Raw genomic sequence first — 12,926 nt, forward strand, 5'->3', positions numbered from 1 at the left:
GTCGAGCTCTTCGCATATATTTCTTTAAACTTTCTCTTTCCGGTAATTGACTCAAAACACCTTCAGATAAACCTGCTAGTTCAGTACGCAAAATTTGTGCTGGTGGTTGCTCTGGGTGTTCTTCAGCTTTTTTTTTCAACTTATAAGTTTTTATTTCAGCATAGCATTCTTCATGATTTTCAGAGTGGTCATGCTCTGGCTCTTTTAAAAGAATCGTTTTCATTTGTACTGGATCAAAAATAGTTATAGCTCGTGCAGAACACTCTTTTCCACGTAATTTTCGACAATCCCAGTAAGTTTTTGCTGTTTTAGGTTTGCCAGATCGTAAATAAATTAAGCCATTGGAAATTAATTTAGTTTCACCTAAAAGAATTAACTCAGAATTTTCCAAGATTGAATTAACCAAAATTTAAAATGTTTGTTTATTTATAAAATTATTGATTTGTTTATAAAATAAAAAAAAAGAATGTTCAAAAAAGTTTATAATGAATGTAGGAATAAAATGTTTAGAAATATGAAAAATCAATAAAATTATTGATTTGTTTATGAAATAAAAAAAAAGAATGTTCAAAAAAGTTTATAATGAATATAGAAATAAAATGTTTAGAGATATAAAAAATCAATAATTTTATTTTAATTCGGGAAAAAAGTCATTCGGGAAAAACGATCGGGAATATGGAATTCGGGAAAATGGGAATTCGGGTAAATGGATTCGGGAAAATGACCGTGAATCAGCCTTACGATATCCTGATCAGGCCTGGATCAGTGTTCAGGCTATCCTAAACAAGTTTCTACTCGGGAGCTCAAAAAATTTGATATTAAATTTCTGATAGCCACCCGGCCTTGATAAAAATCGCTAAAATTGCTCCTTTGTAACTATTTTCGGACTGTAACATAAAGAATGATAGTGATTATTATAAACGATTGCTGATATCTATATAATTAACAAGTGATCAGAGCAAGTTTTATCAAGAAAAGGTGGCTCTCGGTATCAAATAGACAATCAATTTGAGACTTAAATGAAGCTTGTAGGTTAAAATTTTAAAGAGTTATGCAAAATATAAAAAAATAGCAATTTTGTTTTTTTGTTTATTAACAATCTTCTAACGACATTCAAGACGATTGTCGACTTTATTATTATAAATTCTGTCATTTCTAATATCGTGGCAAAAAATCGCATTCATGATTTGTTCTTAGTTTTCTTATTATTTGACTTTGAAAATTATACGGGGATCATTTTTTGTTAATAATAAATTAACTAACAATTGAAATTACTTTTAGTAAGTTTTCGGTTTTAGTATTTTCATAGACGAATGATTTTTGTTTTAATACGATCCTTCTAACTTTATTACTTTGCAAGATATGATCATTTTTTAACAAAAAGTCTATAAATTCAATACTATAGGCTTCGCCTACGTAAAAAGCTATATTATTGCATTAATCTAAATAATGTTCAAGTGTACATTTAATGCAATTGTCTCTCTTTGCACAAATACATTCTATTTCTCAATTAAATATGATATTTATTTTTTTTCAAATCCAGTTTATATGTTATCGGTCATCTAAGACACCTAATTATACGTCTGCAGACTGACAAATAATTAAATCACACGTACACGACAATCACCGCTAAATATCAAATAAAATTTATTATTATTAAAACAGTGTACAAAAATTAATCATGCATAAATAGAAACGAAATAGAAAAAAAAAAAAAACAAACCAATTTATCATTTATTTGTTAAACCTTAATTATATATCCTCAATTTATAAAAAAATATTTTTCAAAAACATAAATATCACATTAATTCGTTTAATTTCAAAATTATAAAAAAATAAAAAAATCATTTCTAAGTCTATTGACTAATGGTAAGGTTGATTTCTAACACAGCAACAATCGGCAACGTCACAACTCTTTTTTTCTACAAAAATGGCCGCTGTTTCTTGAACAGCCAATAGGCGTCAGTTCGTCACCGCAATTTTTTTTTTCTTCACATAAATTATTTATAAAAAAATAATACACACATACACTCAAATAATAAATATACTAAAAAGAAGAAGACGAAGGAGAAGAGAGGTGAAATCGTGGAAGTGTACGATCGTTCGAATTGAAAATTCTCCCGTGAGTGGCAAATGGCCGCCGTGTTTGTGCTGATTTGTACTATAACAACTCGTGTTGACTTTAATTTTCTGACATTGTATTAAACAGTGCAATTATAAGCATTAACAATAAACAAAAAATTTACAAATAACAATAAAAATGTAGTGTGTATAAAAATAATTTCGTTTAAAAAAAAAAAAAACATTAAAAAGTGACAAATATATACAAAAATTCCTGGAATGATAAATAAATAAAAATAAATAAATATAAAAATAATTTTGAGAGTATACCTGTGAATTCAGTGTCTCGTTTTTTTTTTATAGAAAAAAAAAAAAACACAAAAAATATAATTGTTGTATGTAATCGAAACACTTGAAATATTAACAACAAATAAGTGTTGAGTGTGATTTTATAAACAAGTGTTTAATTGTTAATAAACAACAGCTAAAAAATTGATAAAATTAATAATAATTTGTTTGTTTTTTTTCAGTATTTTATTATTTATGAATAAATGTTTATCTAAATGACCGGCAATGAGTATTTCGGTAATGAAATCTGTATCAAGTGAATTGGGCGTGGATGAGGTTATAAATGATAACAAAAAAAATATAATAAAAAAAACATTAAAGCTATCAAAAAATTCATTCAACAATATTGGACGTTTTTCAAGAAGACGTTTAAGAAAACGTGATAATAATAATATAATTGATAATAATAAAATTATGGGAAATGAAATTGATAATAGTAATGAAAGAACAAATCGAAATGAAAATTTCTATCAAGATAAAATTGTTTGTAATGGTAGTAAAACATTTCGTAAACCATCATGGAAAAAAATGTTTTCAACAATAATGCAACATGTTAAAAAATCAAATAATAATCAACAAAATATAATTAGTAAAAAATTAAAAAAAGATGATATACAATCATCAAGTATAAATGACATACGTATGCCATTACAAAAACCATCACATATACCAGTTGATAGTGTACCTGGTGTTATTGGTTTGAGAAATCATGGTAACACATGTTTTATAAATGCTGTATTACAATGTTTATCACATACTGATATACTTGCTGAATATTTTGTTCTTGATCAGTATAAAGCTGATTTATCAAGACGTAATAAATTAAATTCTAAAAAATATGGTACTAAAGGTGAAATAACTGAACAACTTGCATTATTATTAAAAGCAATATGGAGCTGTCAATATGATCCTGAAATGAGTACTGCATTTAAGAGTGTTGTTGATAAATATGGTAGTCAATATAGAGGTAATTTACAACATGATGCACAAGAATTTTTATTATGGCTATTAGATAAAGTACATGAAGATTTAAATCAAGCAACTAAAAAAAATTATAAAATAATCAAGGTAAAATAATTTTATTTTTTTGTGTTATTGTTTTTAAAGTTTACATTTTTTTTTTTTTTTTTATATATTGTTTGTGTTAAAAGATCGTTAAAGTTATCGTAATGAGAAATTAATTTTTTTTGACTTTCAAAAGGCACGATAACAAATAACGTCTTTTATTTATTTAAAGGTAAACAAAAATTATTTGTTTCTCGGTCGAGGTCTCAACCTAAATATATTTTATTTCCCTTTTTTTATTGTTTTATTTAATTGTTGTTTTTTTTTTTTTTAACTACTTCATGGTGTGTTTAACACACACAAATAAATATGAGCGTGTTGTATTGTCATTGAAAAACAAAATTTTTTTTTACTCATTTTTATTTAAAAAAATAACAGACCATTAAAATTTATAATTAATTGTTCAAATATAATAATGTTTTATTGTAAAATTGAAGAAATATTTCATCAGATGTTTTTTTATTTTTACAAGGTTTTTTTTTAATTTTTTGTTATTTTTTTTTTTAATAACGGAATGATTTGCCGTTAGATACTGAGACATTTAAGTACATTTTTAAAAAATTTTTTTTCCCGTTCATTTAATCCGTATCACTATATTATGGCCTATTTTTTGCTGAACCAGGTCATTTGTCTGATTTGAGGAAAAAATAAATGTTTAATTATTGATAAACAACATAATTTGATTTTTTTTTTTTATTGTAATTTATACGACACGGTTAATCAATTGATGATGAATAATTTCGAAATTTATTTGTTAAAATTTACATGGAAATTTTATTTGTTTTAGCAAAGTTCAATAGAATTTATATTTATTTATTTTTTTCATTCTGATAAATTATATAGCTTGTGTTTAATTTTCTTGATTAGATTCTGATGATTGTTTTTTTTTGTATCAATATCAAGATGATGATGATGGTTTATTGGATTATTATTTTTTCCATTTTTTTGTGTCTCAGTTTTTATTGTGAGAGAAAATAAAAGGTAGTGTGTGAGAGGTGATAAATACCAGTGATTATTATTACTTTTTTAACTTATATAAAATCGATAATAAATATTTTATTTTTATATAGAACATTGAACCGGTTTTTCATTTGATATCAGACTCATCAGTATCTCGTTAACAAGAAGGGTGATTTAATTCTTGGAATGCGTTCTACTTTAATTATTATTTCAACTAAAAATAGCAATAATAAATTTAAATTATTATAATTTTTTAAATACCAGATAATTTATTTATAATTTTTTAATATTATTTTTATTTATTAAGTATTTTTTATATAAAAAAAAAAAACGAATTACTTAAAAACTACTTTTCTTCAATTTTACCATTTTAAAAATTTTAAAATTTTAAATTAAATTTTTACTTGAATTTTATAAAATTACAAGGATTTTTTAGCTTTTTTTATTATAAAAAGTAAATTTATACATTTATATTTGTTACGTTCTAATAATTTTAATACTTGGTTTACAAAAAAAAAATAAAAAAATTTCATTTTTTTTTTTTATCAATGTTGATTTCACTTAACCTCGTGTGTATTTTTAGTTTATTTTTTTTCAAATCAACATTATCTTAAATAATACAAAATATTATTTATTTATTATCATATGATATATTTTTAACAATTTGATAATTTTATCTCTTATCAATTTATAAAATTTATATGCTAAAAAAATTAATTTTCAAATTATTAATAAAACTTAAAAAATAACATAAAAAATATATTTCGTTTTGTAAATAATACCCAGACATGATAAAAGAAAAAAAAAAAAAAATACTTTTGCACATTTTTATTTAAATAATTATCTGTATATTCGGTGATGTAGAAAAAAATTAAAAATAATTTAAAAAAAAAAAACAGATAATTAATTCATGCATCATCGTCATCATCTGTATTTTATTTTTATAATATAATTCTATTTGCAGTACAAAACTGTTACACGCATGAGATTATTATTTTTTTTTATCGCATCTTTTTTAAATTGACTGATTTTTTAAAAAATTTTATTAAAAAATAGAAGGAATTTTAGCCTTGGAGAACAGACGACGTTCACTTTGAACAATCAACAAGTTCCTCGTGTTGATCTGGTTCTGTCTCGTGTCATGAATCCAATTTGTTTAAAATAAAAAAAAAAAAAACAAATTTATATTATACACTAAAAAACATCATTACTTATTATAAATTTGACATAAAACTAATTTATATATTCCTTCAAAGTTCTTTTCCACTTTCAATATTGGATTTTATTTTTTAAAAATTATCCACTCAAAGAATGATTTCTCTCTCGTCTGTTCATGTTGTAAATTTAACATAAATATAAATAAATAAACATGAACACAATAGATGGGATAAAATAAAAATTTGATATGTTTACAAAAAATGAATAAATAAAATACGTGGGCTCCATGATGAATCATGCTTTAAAAAACAATTGACTCATTTTATTTTTATTTGACTTGTTCTAAAATAAATAATATAAGTTTATAAAATATAAATAAATATTTTTTACATCAAGAATATTTTTTATTGATGTTAATAATAATTAATAACTCATTGATACATTGTATTGATGAATAAATATAATTTATATCATGTATTATTGAATAATAAAATGTAGAATGATTTTAATGAGCTGTGATTCTATCATATCATGCTCGCTATTCATATGCATATCGTGTTTGTTGGCAAAGCAATATGAAACATGTCGTTTCTTATTTCTTTCACTGTGTATATATGATATATATATTATGTACGTAATAATGTACCTACAAATGTGATGGCCTTCATCATGATGGTATGTTGTACACGCGCGATAATCACAACAGTTGAGTGACTGCAGATCAATTAAATTATACACCTTGTGTGTTTTTTTTATTTTCATATATTTTTTGATTTTTATACACTATTAAATACACATAATTGAAATTAATTTATTTTTTAATGTTAATGACATTATTATAATTATTATTAATTAAATGAAAAAATTTTTTTTTTCATTTTTTTTTTTTTCATTTTCAAGCTTATTCTGTTTTTGTTAATAGTAAAATTTTATTTTTATAATTTATATTTATAATAGGAGTGCTCGAGGCACTTTCACCATTGCATATTTACAGTGAAAATATATATTTTTACGGACTATGCACATGGAATCAATTATTGTTGGTCGTGGTAGATTTTTAAAGAAAAAAAAATATTTAAAAAAAAGTGTCAAAAAATATATAAAGAACATTGAAACAAAAAATTAACAATATTATTATTATTAACATGATAAAAGAATGTTAATTTAAATTTTTATTTTAATATTTATTTAAAATACAATGCTCCTGGTTTTTTTATCTTTCAATGACAATTAGCAGTCTGAATACCTCAAAATTTCTGCTTTTTTTTTTCATCAATAAATGATCAATATTTCCATGTCAATGACAAAATAAAAAAAAAATTAAATTGAGTATTGATTATTCAAATAATAATGTTAATTAAATCTGTCAATTAAAAAAGTATGTGTGACACACACACATGCACAATGTTGATTGTACTAATTAGTCAGAATTCAACATTTAAATGGTAATTAACACTCAGTTAAGAAATCCGTTTGTTAAACACACAAAAAAATATGAGAAAAAAATAAAGCCAATCATAAATTCCTTTTTAAATTGAACATATTTATTTGTAATTACAAATTGGTTATAAAATTCTAGTCACTTATTGTTAAGTAAAATAATGATACAAAATTTCGAAAAATAATTATTTATATTATTTTTTTTTCCATTGACAGAGAAAAAGTAATAAAAAAAAAATGTATTTGTCATTTTAGTGGTTCATTTTTCCTTATAATTGAGATTTAATTTTATTTTCCATAGTTGTAGGTCTAAAAAAAACAAAAAAATTATTAAAAATAGTTGTAATAATTAGTAAAGAATAGAAAATAATAAAAATAATTACTCAGTAGTTGGTCCAAGACGTTCAATAGCTTGTCCTTTTTTGTTGATAATAAATTTAGTAAAATTCCATTTGATAAAATCAAAAAGAACACCACCTTGTTTGCTCTTAAGCCATTTATAAAGTGGATGTGCATTATCACCATTAACATCAATTTTTTCAAACATATCAAATCTAACCTTATAACCTTTAACAAAGTCCATAATTTGTTGTGACGTACCAGGTTCTTGTCCATTAAATTGATTACATGGAAATGCTAATATTCTTAAACCATCTTTTTCATATTTATCAAATAATTCAACTAATTGTTTATAATTTCCATCAGTCAAGGTACATTTACTAGCAACATTAACAACAATTAATACATTATCACGATATTTATCAAGTGACACATCATTTCCCATTATATCTTTTGCATGAAATTGATAAATATCTGTTGCTTTTTCCCAATCAGTGTCTTGATTAAATGGATTATCTTTTGACATGCAATTGTCTTTACCATTTTCACATGGTCCAGCTGATGCAAGCACCACAATTGACAATAAAACAATTGTTAATTCTAGAAAAATATACAATTTATATTAATTATATTGTTTATATTAATATTATTTATTATTTAATACTTACTCTGCATTTTTAAATAATTAAATAATGTTATTTTTTTTTTTTAATCTTGTTAAATAAATATCTTATGACTTGTCAAAATTTTAAACACGAATAGTCTTGGTTAGGGTTGTCAATTTACCAGTGTTCTATTTTCTTGGAATACGATGCCTCGTCTTATATCCTCTCAAAAAATCATCTTAAAATCATCTTTTTTAAAATAGATGAAATGACCAGTTTGATATATTTTTTTATTTTTGATGATTTTTAGATACGTCATAGATCATCCGACAATTAAAATAGCATGATCTACTTTTTACCTCCAATCATATTTATTCAAACGATCTTCAATATACTTTGACCTGTCGATATCTTAATCGGTTTGTTTTGACTTTTAATGAAATATATGTCACAAATAACAATAAAAATATTGAAAATAATTTTTCGTTCGAAACATTTTTCATTGTAAAGTTTATGGTTTTTTCTTTGTTGGTGTTTGAAGCCTTGAAAGAGAAAAATTACTGATTACTTTTATTTGTAAATTAGTAAATTTATATTGAATCCCCAAATCTGCTGATGATGATGAAAATTCAAGGTCATTCATGCATAACATTTATGCGTCAAATGGGTGGGTCATGTCATCCGATTAAGGGAAGCCATTAAATATTCATTTTTAATTAAGTAATACTGATGATTAAAAAGAAAAATATATAAATATATAAAATAATAATTAACAAGATGTCTTTAGTTTTTTATTTTTTTAATTATTAATATATGATAGTTTTGTAATAAATATTTATTTATTTTTTAAAATAGATGTCAGTTGATTTTAATAACAAACTAATCAACTTCCTCAAATTATTTCGAGCACCATTGTTATTCAGTCAGTTACGTAATTACAAATTATTGTTATTGTTTTTTTAAATTTAAATTAACGTTTTCTCTGATTATGTTTTTTTTTCTTCCCCACTTGGTGCTATGAATTTTATTTTTCAAGGTCAAATAATCGATTGTAATCATCATCAAACCAACATGAAATATGAGTCTCTTTTTTAAACGGATGTTTTTAATAATAAACTACATGAAAAAATAAAAATACATCGCAATATATATTTATGAAAATAACAAAAAGAAAAATAAACAATTGAGCATATAATATTTGTTTACAAATATACACAAACAAAATTATAATAAATGGTATTTGTAGTACTAGTTACCTGAAAAGAAAAATGAATTCTTAGTAAATTAAAATATTAAATTATTATTTTGTCTCAGTATGTAGCATCAAAATCAATGTTAACATTATCATTAATATATTAATTTGATTGTATTATTTTTCAGAATTCATTTGGAAGACCTGATGAACAAGTTGCTGCTGAAACATTGGAAAATCATGTACGTTGTAATCATTCATTTGTACATGAAGTATTTCAAGCACAATTTCGTTCAAGTTTAACATGTCCAAGATGTAATCGTCAATCAAATACATTTGATCCATTTTTATGTGTATCAGTACCAGTACCACAAAATCAACGTCAAATGAATCTTTTTATAAATGTATTATACACATCACAACAACCAAGACAAGTTAAAATTGGAATAAGTGTTAATCAATCAGCAAATGTTAAAGAACTCAGAGAAACATTAGCAAGTGATACTGGTATTGATGAAAAATTTATGCTTTTAACTGAAGTACACGATGAAGGTTTTCACAGGTAAATAATTATAATAATTAGATAATAATAAATTAATGAAATAAATTAAATTAATAATCATTTGCTGTTTTCAGAACATTTTCTGATTGTCAACCAGTATCAGTTATAACTGAAAATGATCCAATATATTGTATTGAATTACCACAATTAAAAGAACCAACTGAACAAGCATATATATTATTAGTATGGATAAATGTTATAATAAAAGGTGATTTACGTGAACGTTTTGGTAGTCCATATACAATGCAAATATCACGTGAAACATCATATGAAGATTTACAAAAATTATTATTAAAAGAAATGCATACAACACTTGCTGATAATATATTAACAACAAAACAAAATTCTGATTTATTTAATATTAGAGTTGCTGATCCAGCATCAACACCAATACAAGATTTACAACCATGTATTGATTCATGTATTGAACATCCATTATATACTGAACAAATTGAACAAGCACTTGGTTTATGTGCTGATGATTCTGGACCACAACATGTTAAATTAATATTAGAATGGAATGAAGCTAATAAAAATAATATTATAAATGATGATAGTGATCAAATTGAAGAACATGCTAGTGTTAAACAATTAAAAAAAAATTCAGATACAAGTGGTACTGTTACACTTGAAGCATGTTTTGATTTATATACTAAAGAAGAAATATTAAGTGCTGAAGATGCATGGCATTGTCCATATTGTAATAGAAAACAAGAAGTTATTAAAAAATTAGGTTTATGGACATTACCAGATATATTAGTTATACATTTAAAACGTTTTCGTCAACAATCAAGACAACGTTCAACATCAAAATTAACAATACTTGTTGATTTTCCATTATATGGTTTTGATATGACACCACATTTAGCACATGGTAGTGTACAAACAAATCAAACAAATGTCGTTACAATTAGTGGTATTGGATGGACAAAAATATCACCATGGAAAAAACCAAGACAAAAAATTATTCATAATAATAATAATATTAATAACAATAATAATAATAACAATAATAATAGTAATAATAATGATGAAAATGTTTATGATTTATATGCAATATGTAATCATCATGGACAAGATTTACAAGGTGGTCATTATACAGCATATTGTAGAAATCCATATGATACACAATGGTATTGTTTTGATGATACAAGAGTTGAAACAATAAAAGATACAAATTTAATAACAAATTCAGCATATATATTATTTTATCAAAGAAGAACAAATAATTCAGCTGGTAGTTCATCAGCAGCATCAACAAGTTCTGCTGGTTCAGGATTTGATCATTGGGTATCAAAAATGCCACCATTTTATTTTAATAATAATAATACAAATAATAATAAAAATAATATATTAAATATTGGTAATAATAAACAATGTAAATCACAAGAATTATTATATCAAGATAAAATTATTGAAGAAAAAAATTTTAATAATTTTAATCGTGGTTGTAGAAATTATGCAACATTACAACCAAGTAAAAGAAGTAATTCTAATGATATTGATAATGGTGAAATTGATCATTATTCTGATGATGATGCACCAACAAGAGAATGGGTAATTATTTAATTTTAATTTTAATATTGAGTTTATTGTTTAAATTATTTTTTTCTTCTTTGGTTTTGTAGGCATCACCAAAAGCAATGAGAAAAACTTCATCAAATACATTAATATCAAATCAACAATCTCCAGTTATTCATAATTCTACTAGTAATCCTGATACATCATTGATTCATGAGTCAACCTTGTAACATACAATTTGAGCCAGATTTACAAACTCTGATTCTGGCTGGTATCAACATTGACACAATTAAATTTTCATTATTTAATTTATTTAAAAAAAAATTCATTGAGTAAATAATTTATCTAGTTATGATAATTATAATATAAATAGTAATATTAAAAATTGTCATATGAAAAAAAAATGATTGAAAGAAACGAAAAACAATTTTAATTTTGCTCACGATTATTAAGATAATATAAATATAAATTCATAATATATTGTACTAGAAAAAAGATCTCAAAGAATGGATATAAAAACAAATTGTATAATTATTTTATATATTAGAAATAGCTTTATACTTTGATATTCCTTAACTGTCAAAGAAAAATATAAACAAAACGAAAAAAATTGTATTGCACAAAAAAAAAAAATTATTAATAATTAAAATAACTGTAAAATAAATGAAGAAAAAAAAAATTTTACAAATTGAGAAATGATTGTTAACCAATGTAAAACAAGATAGACTTTTTTTTTTTTTTTAAATGAAAAGACATCAAGTTGGTAACTAAATTAGTAACTGCTTTGTATTGTATTTGTAACACCCATTAGTGGCCTTATCTAAATAACAAACTAAAACCAGTGAAAAAAAAAAAATTATTTATTCAAACTTGTTACAATTCAATTGGTATTATTCAAAAAAATTTTAAACAAACAAAACCGTAGTATAAATAAAGAGCGAAAAAAGAATTCTTTTAAAATTTTTATGATAATATTCATAAAATCAGACTGTAAAAAAAATATCTTCCGGTAATAATTAATAAAAATTAAATACCATTATATTTTTTTTTTTTGTTTAGTAATAATAATCTTTTAAATGTTGATAAGAAAAATATTATATATGCCAAATTAATATTAAAAGAATGATAAAATGTAAAAAAATAATTGTGTGAATTGTTGATGATTTTTTGTTTTTTTTTTTTTTTTCATAATATATATTGTTGAATACTGTAGATCATTTTTGTCATTTTAAAAAATCATTCCACAATAAATCTGAGGGTTTTTACAATGTTCATTGATGATGAATAAATAAGGGTATATATGTAAATAAAAAAAATTCATATATAAAAGAAAAGGGAAGAAAAAAAATTAAGACAAATTTAAAAATCATAATTATTAAGTTATTTTTAATGAAACATTTGATGATAACTAGTCACAATGATTGTGGACAATGATAATGCACTTGATATTAAATTTTTAAAAAATATATATTATATATTATATAGTATATTTAAAGATTGAAAAAAAAAATATTAAAAATGCTAAAAAAACACACTGAGTAAGTGTCAAATTGTTTTTAAAAAATAAACAAATTTTTTTCACTATTCTTATAAATAATAATAATATATTAATTATTATTTATATAATATCATATTCTCGTTAAATGACTGAGAAATATTATTACTATGTTATCGT

General features: G+C 23.0%; 2 protein-coding genes across 4 annotated transcripts; one reads left to right on the forward strand and one right to left on the reverse strand.

The window, feature by feature from the left end:
* Positions 1-2,072: 2,072 nt before the first annotated feature.
* LOC122849545 (ubiquitin carboxyl-terminal hydrolase 31-like) lies at positions 2,073-12,685 on the forward strand. Of its 3 annotated transcripts, none has more exons than XM_044148279.1 (5): positions 2,073-2,497; positions 2,592-3,477; positions 9,357-9,730; positions 9,805-11,287; positions 11,359-12,685. In XM_044148279.1, exons 2-5 carry the CDS (start codon positions 2,635-2,637, stop codon positions 11,479-11,481), a joined length of 2,823 nt encoding a protein of 940 aa, XP_044004214.1. In that variant the 5' UTR covers positions 2,073-2,497; positions 2,592-2,634; the 3' UTR covers positions 11,482-12,685. The 3 variants fall into 3 exon arrangements, with proteins under 3 accessions (XP_044004214.1, XP_044004215.1, XP_044004212.1); XM_044148280.1 differs by having other exon boundaries at positions 2,073-2,456; XM_044148277.1 differs by having other exon boundaries at positions 2,073-3,477.
* On the reverse strand, positions 6,779-8,412 carry LOC122849604 (glutathione peroxidase 1-like). Its single transcript, XM_044148372.1, has 3 exons — positions 8,040-8,412; positions 7,416-7,971; positions 6,779-7,341 (listed from the first exon to the last, which is right to left on the reverse strand). Exons 1-3 carry the CDS (start codon positions 8,044-8,046, stop codon positions 7,302-7,304), a joined length of 603 nt encoding a protein of 200 aa, XP_044004307.1. The 5' UTR covers positions 8,047-8,412; the 3' UTR covers positions 6,779-7,301.
* Positions 12,686-12,926: the final 241 nt, after the last annotated feature.

Source organism: Aphidius gifuensis, linkage group LG2, assembly GCF_014905175.1.
Source record: "Aphidius gifuensis isolate YNYX2018 linkage group LG2, ASM1490517v1, whole genome shotgun sequence".
In the NCBI taxonomy this organism is placed as follows: Eukaryota; Metazoa; Arthropoda; class Insecta; order Hymenoptera; family Braconidae; genus Aphidius; species Aphidius gifuensis.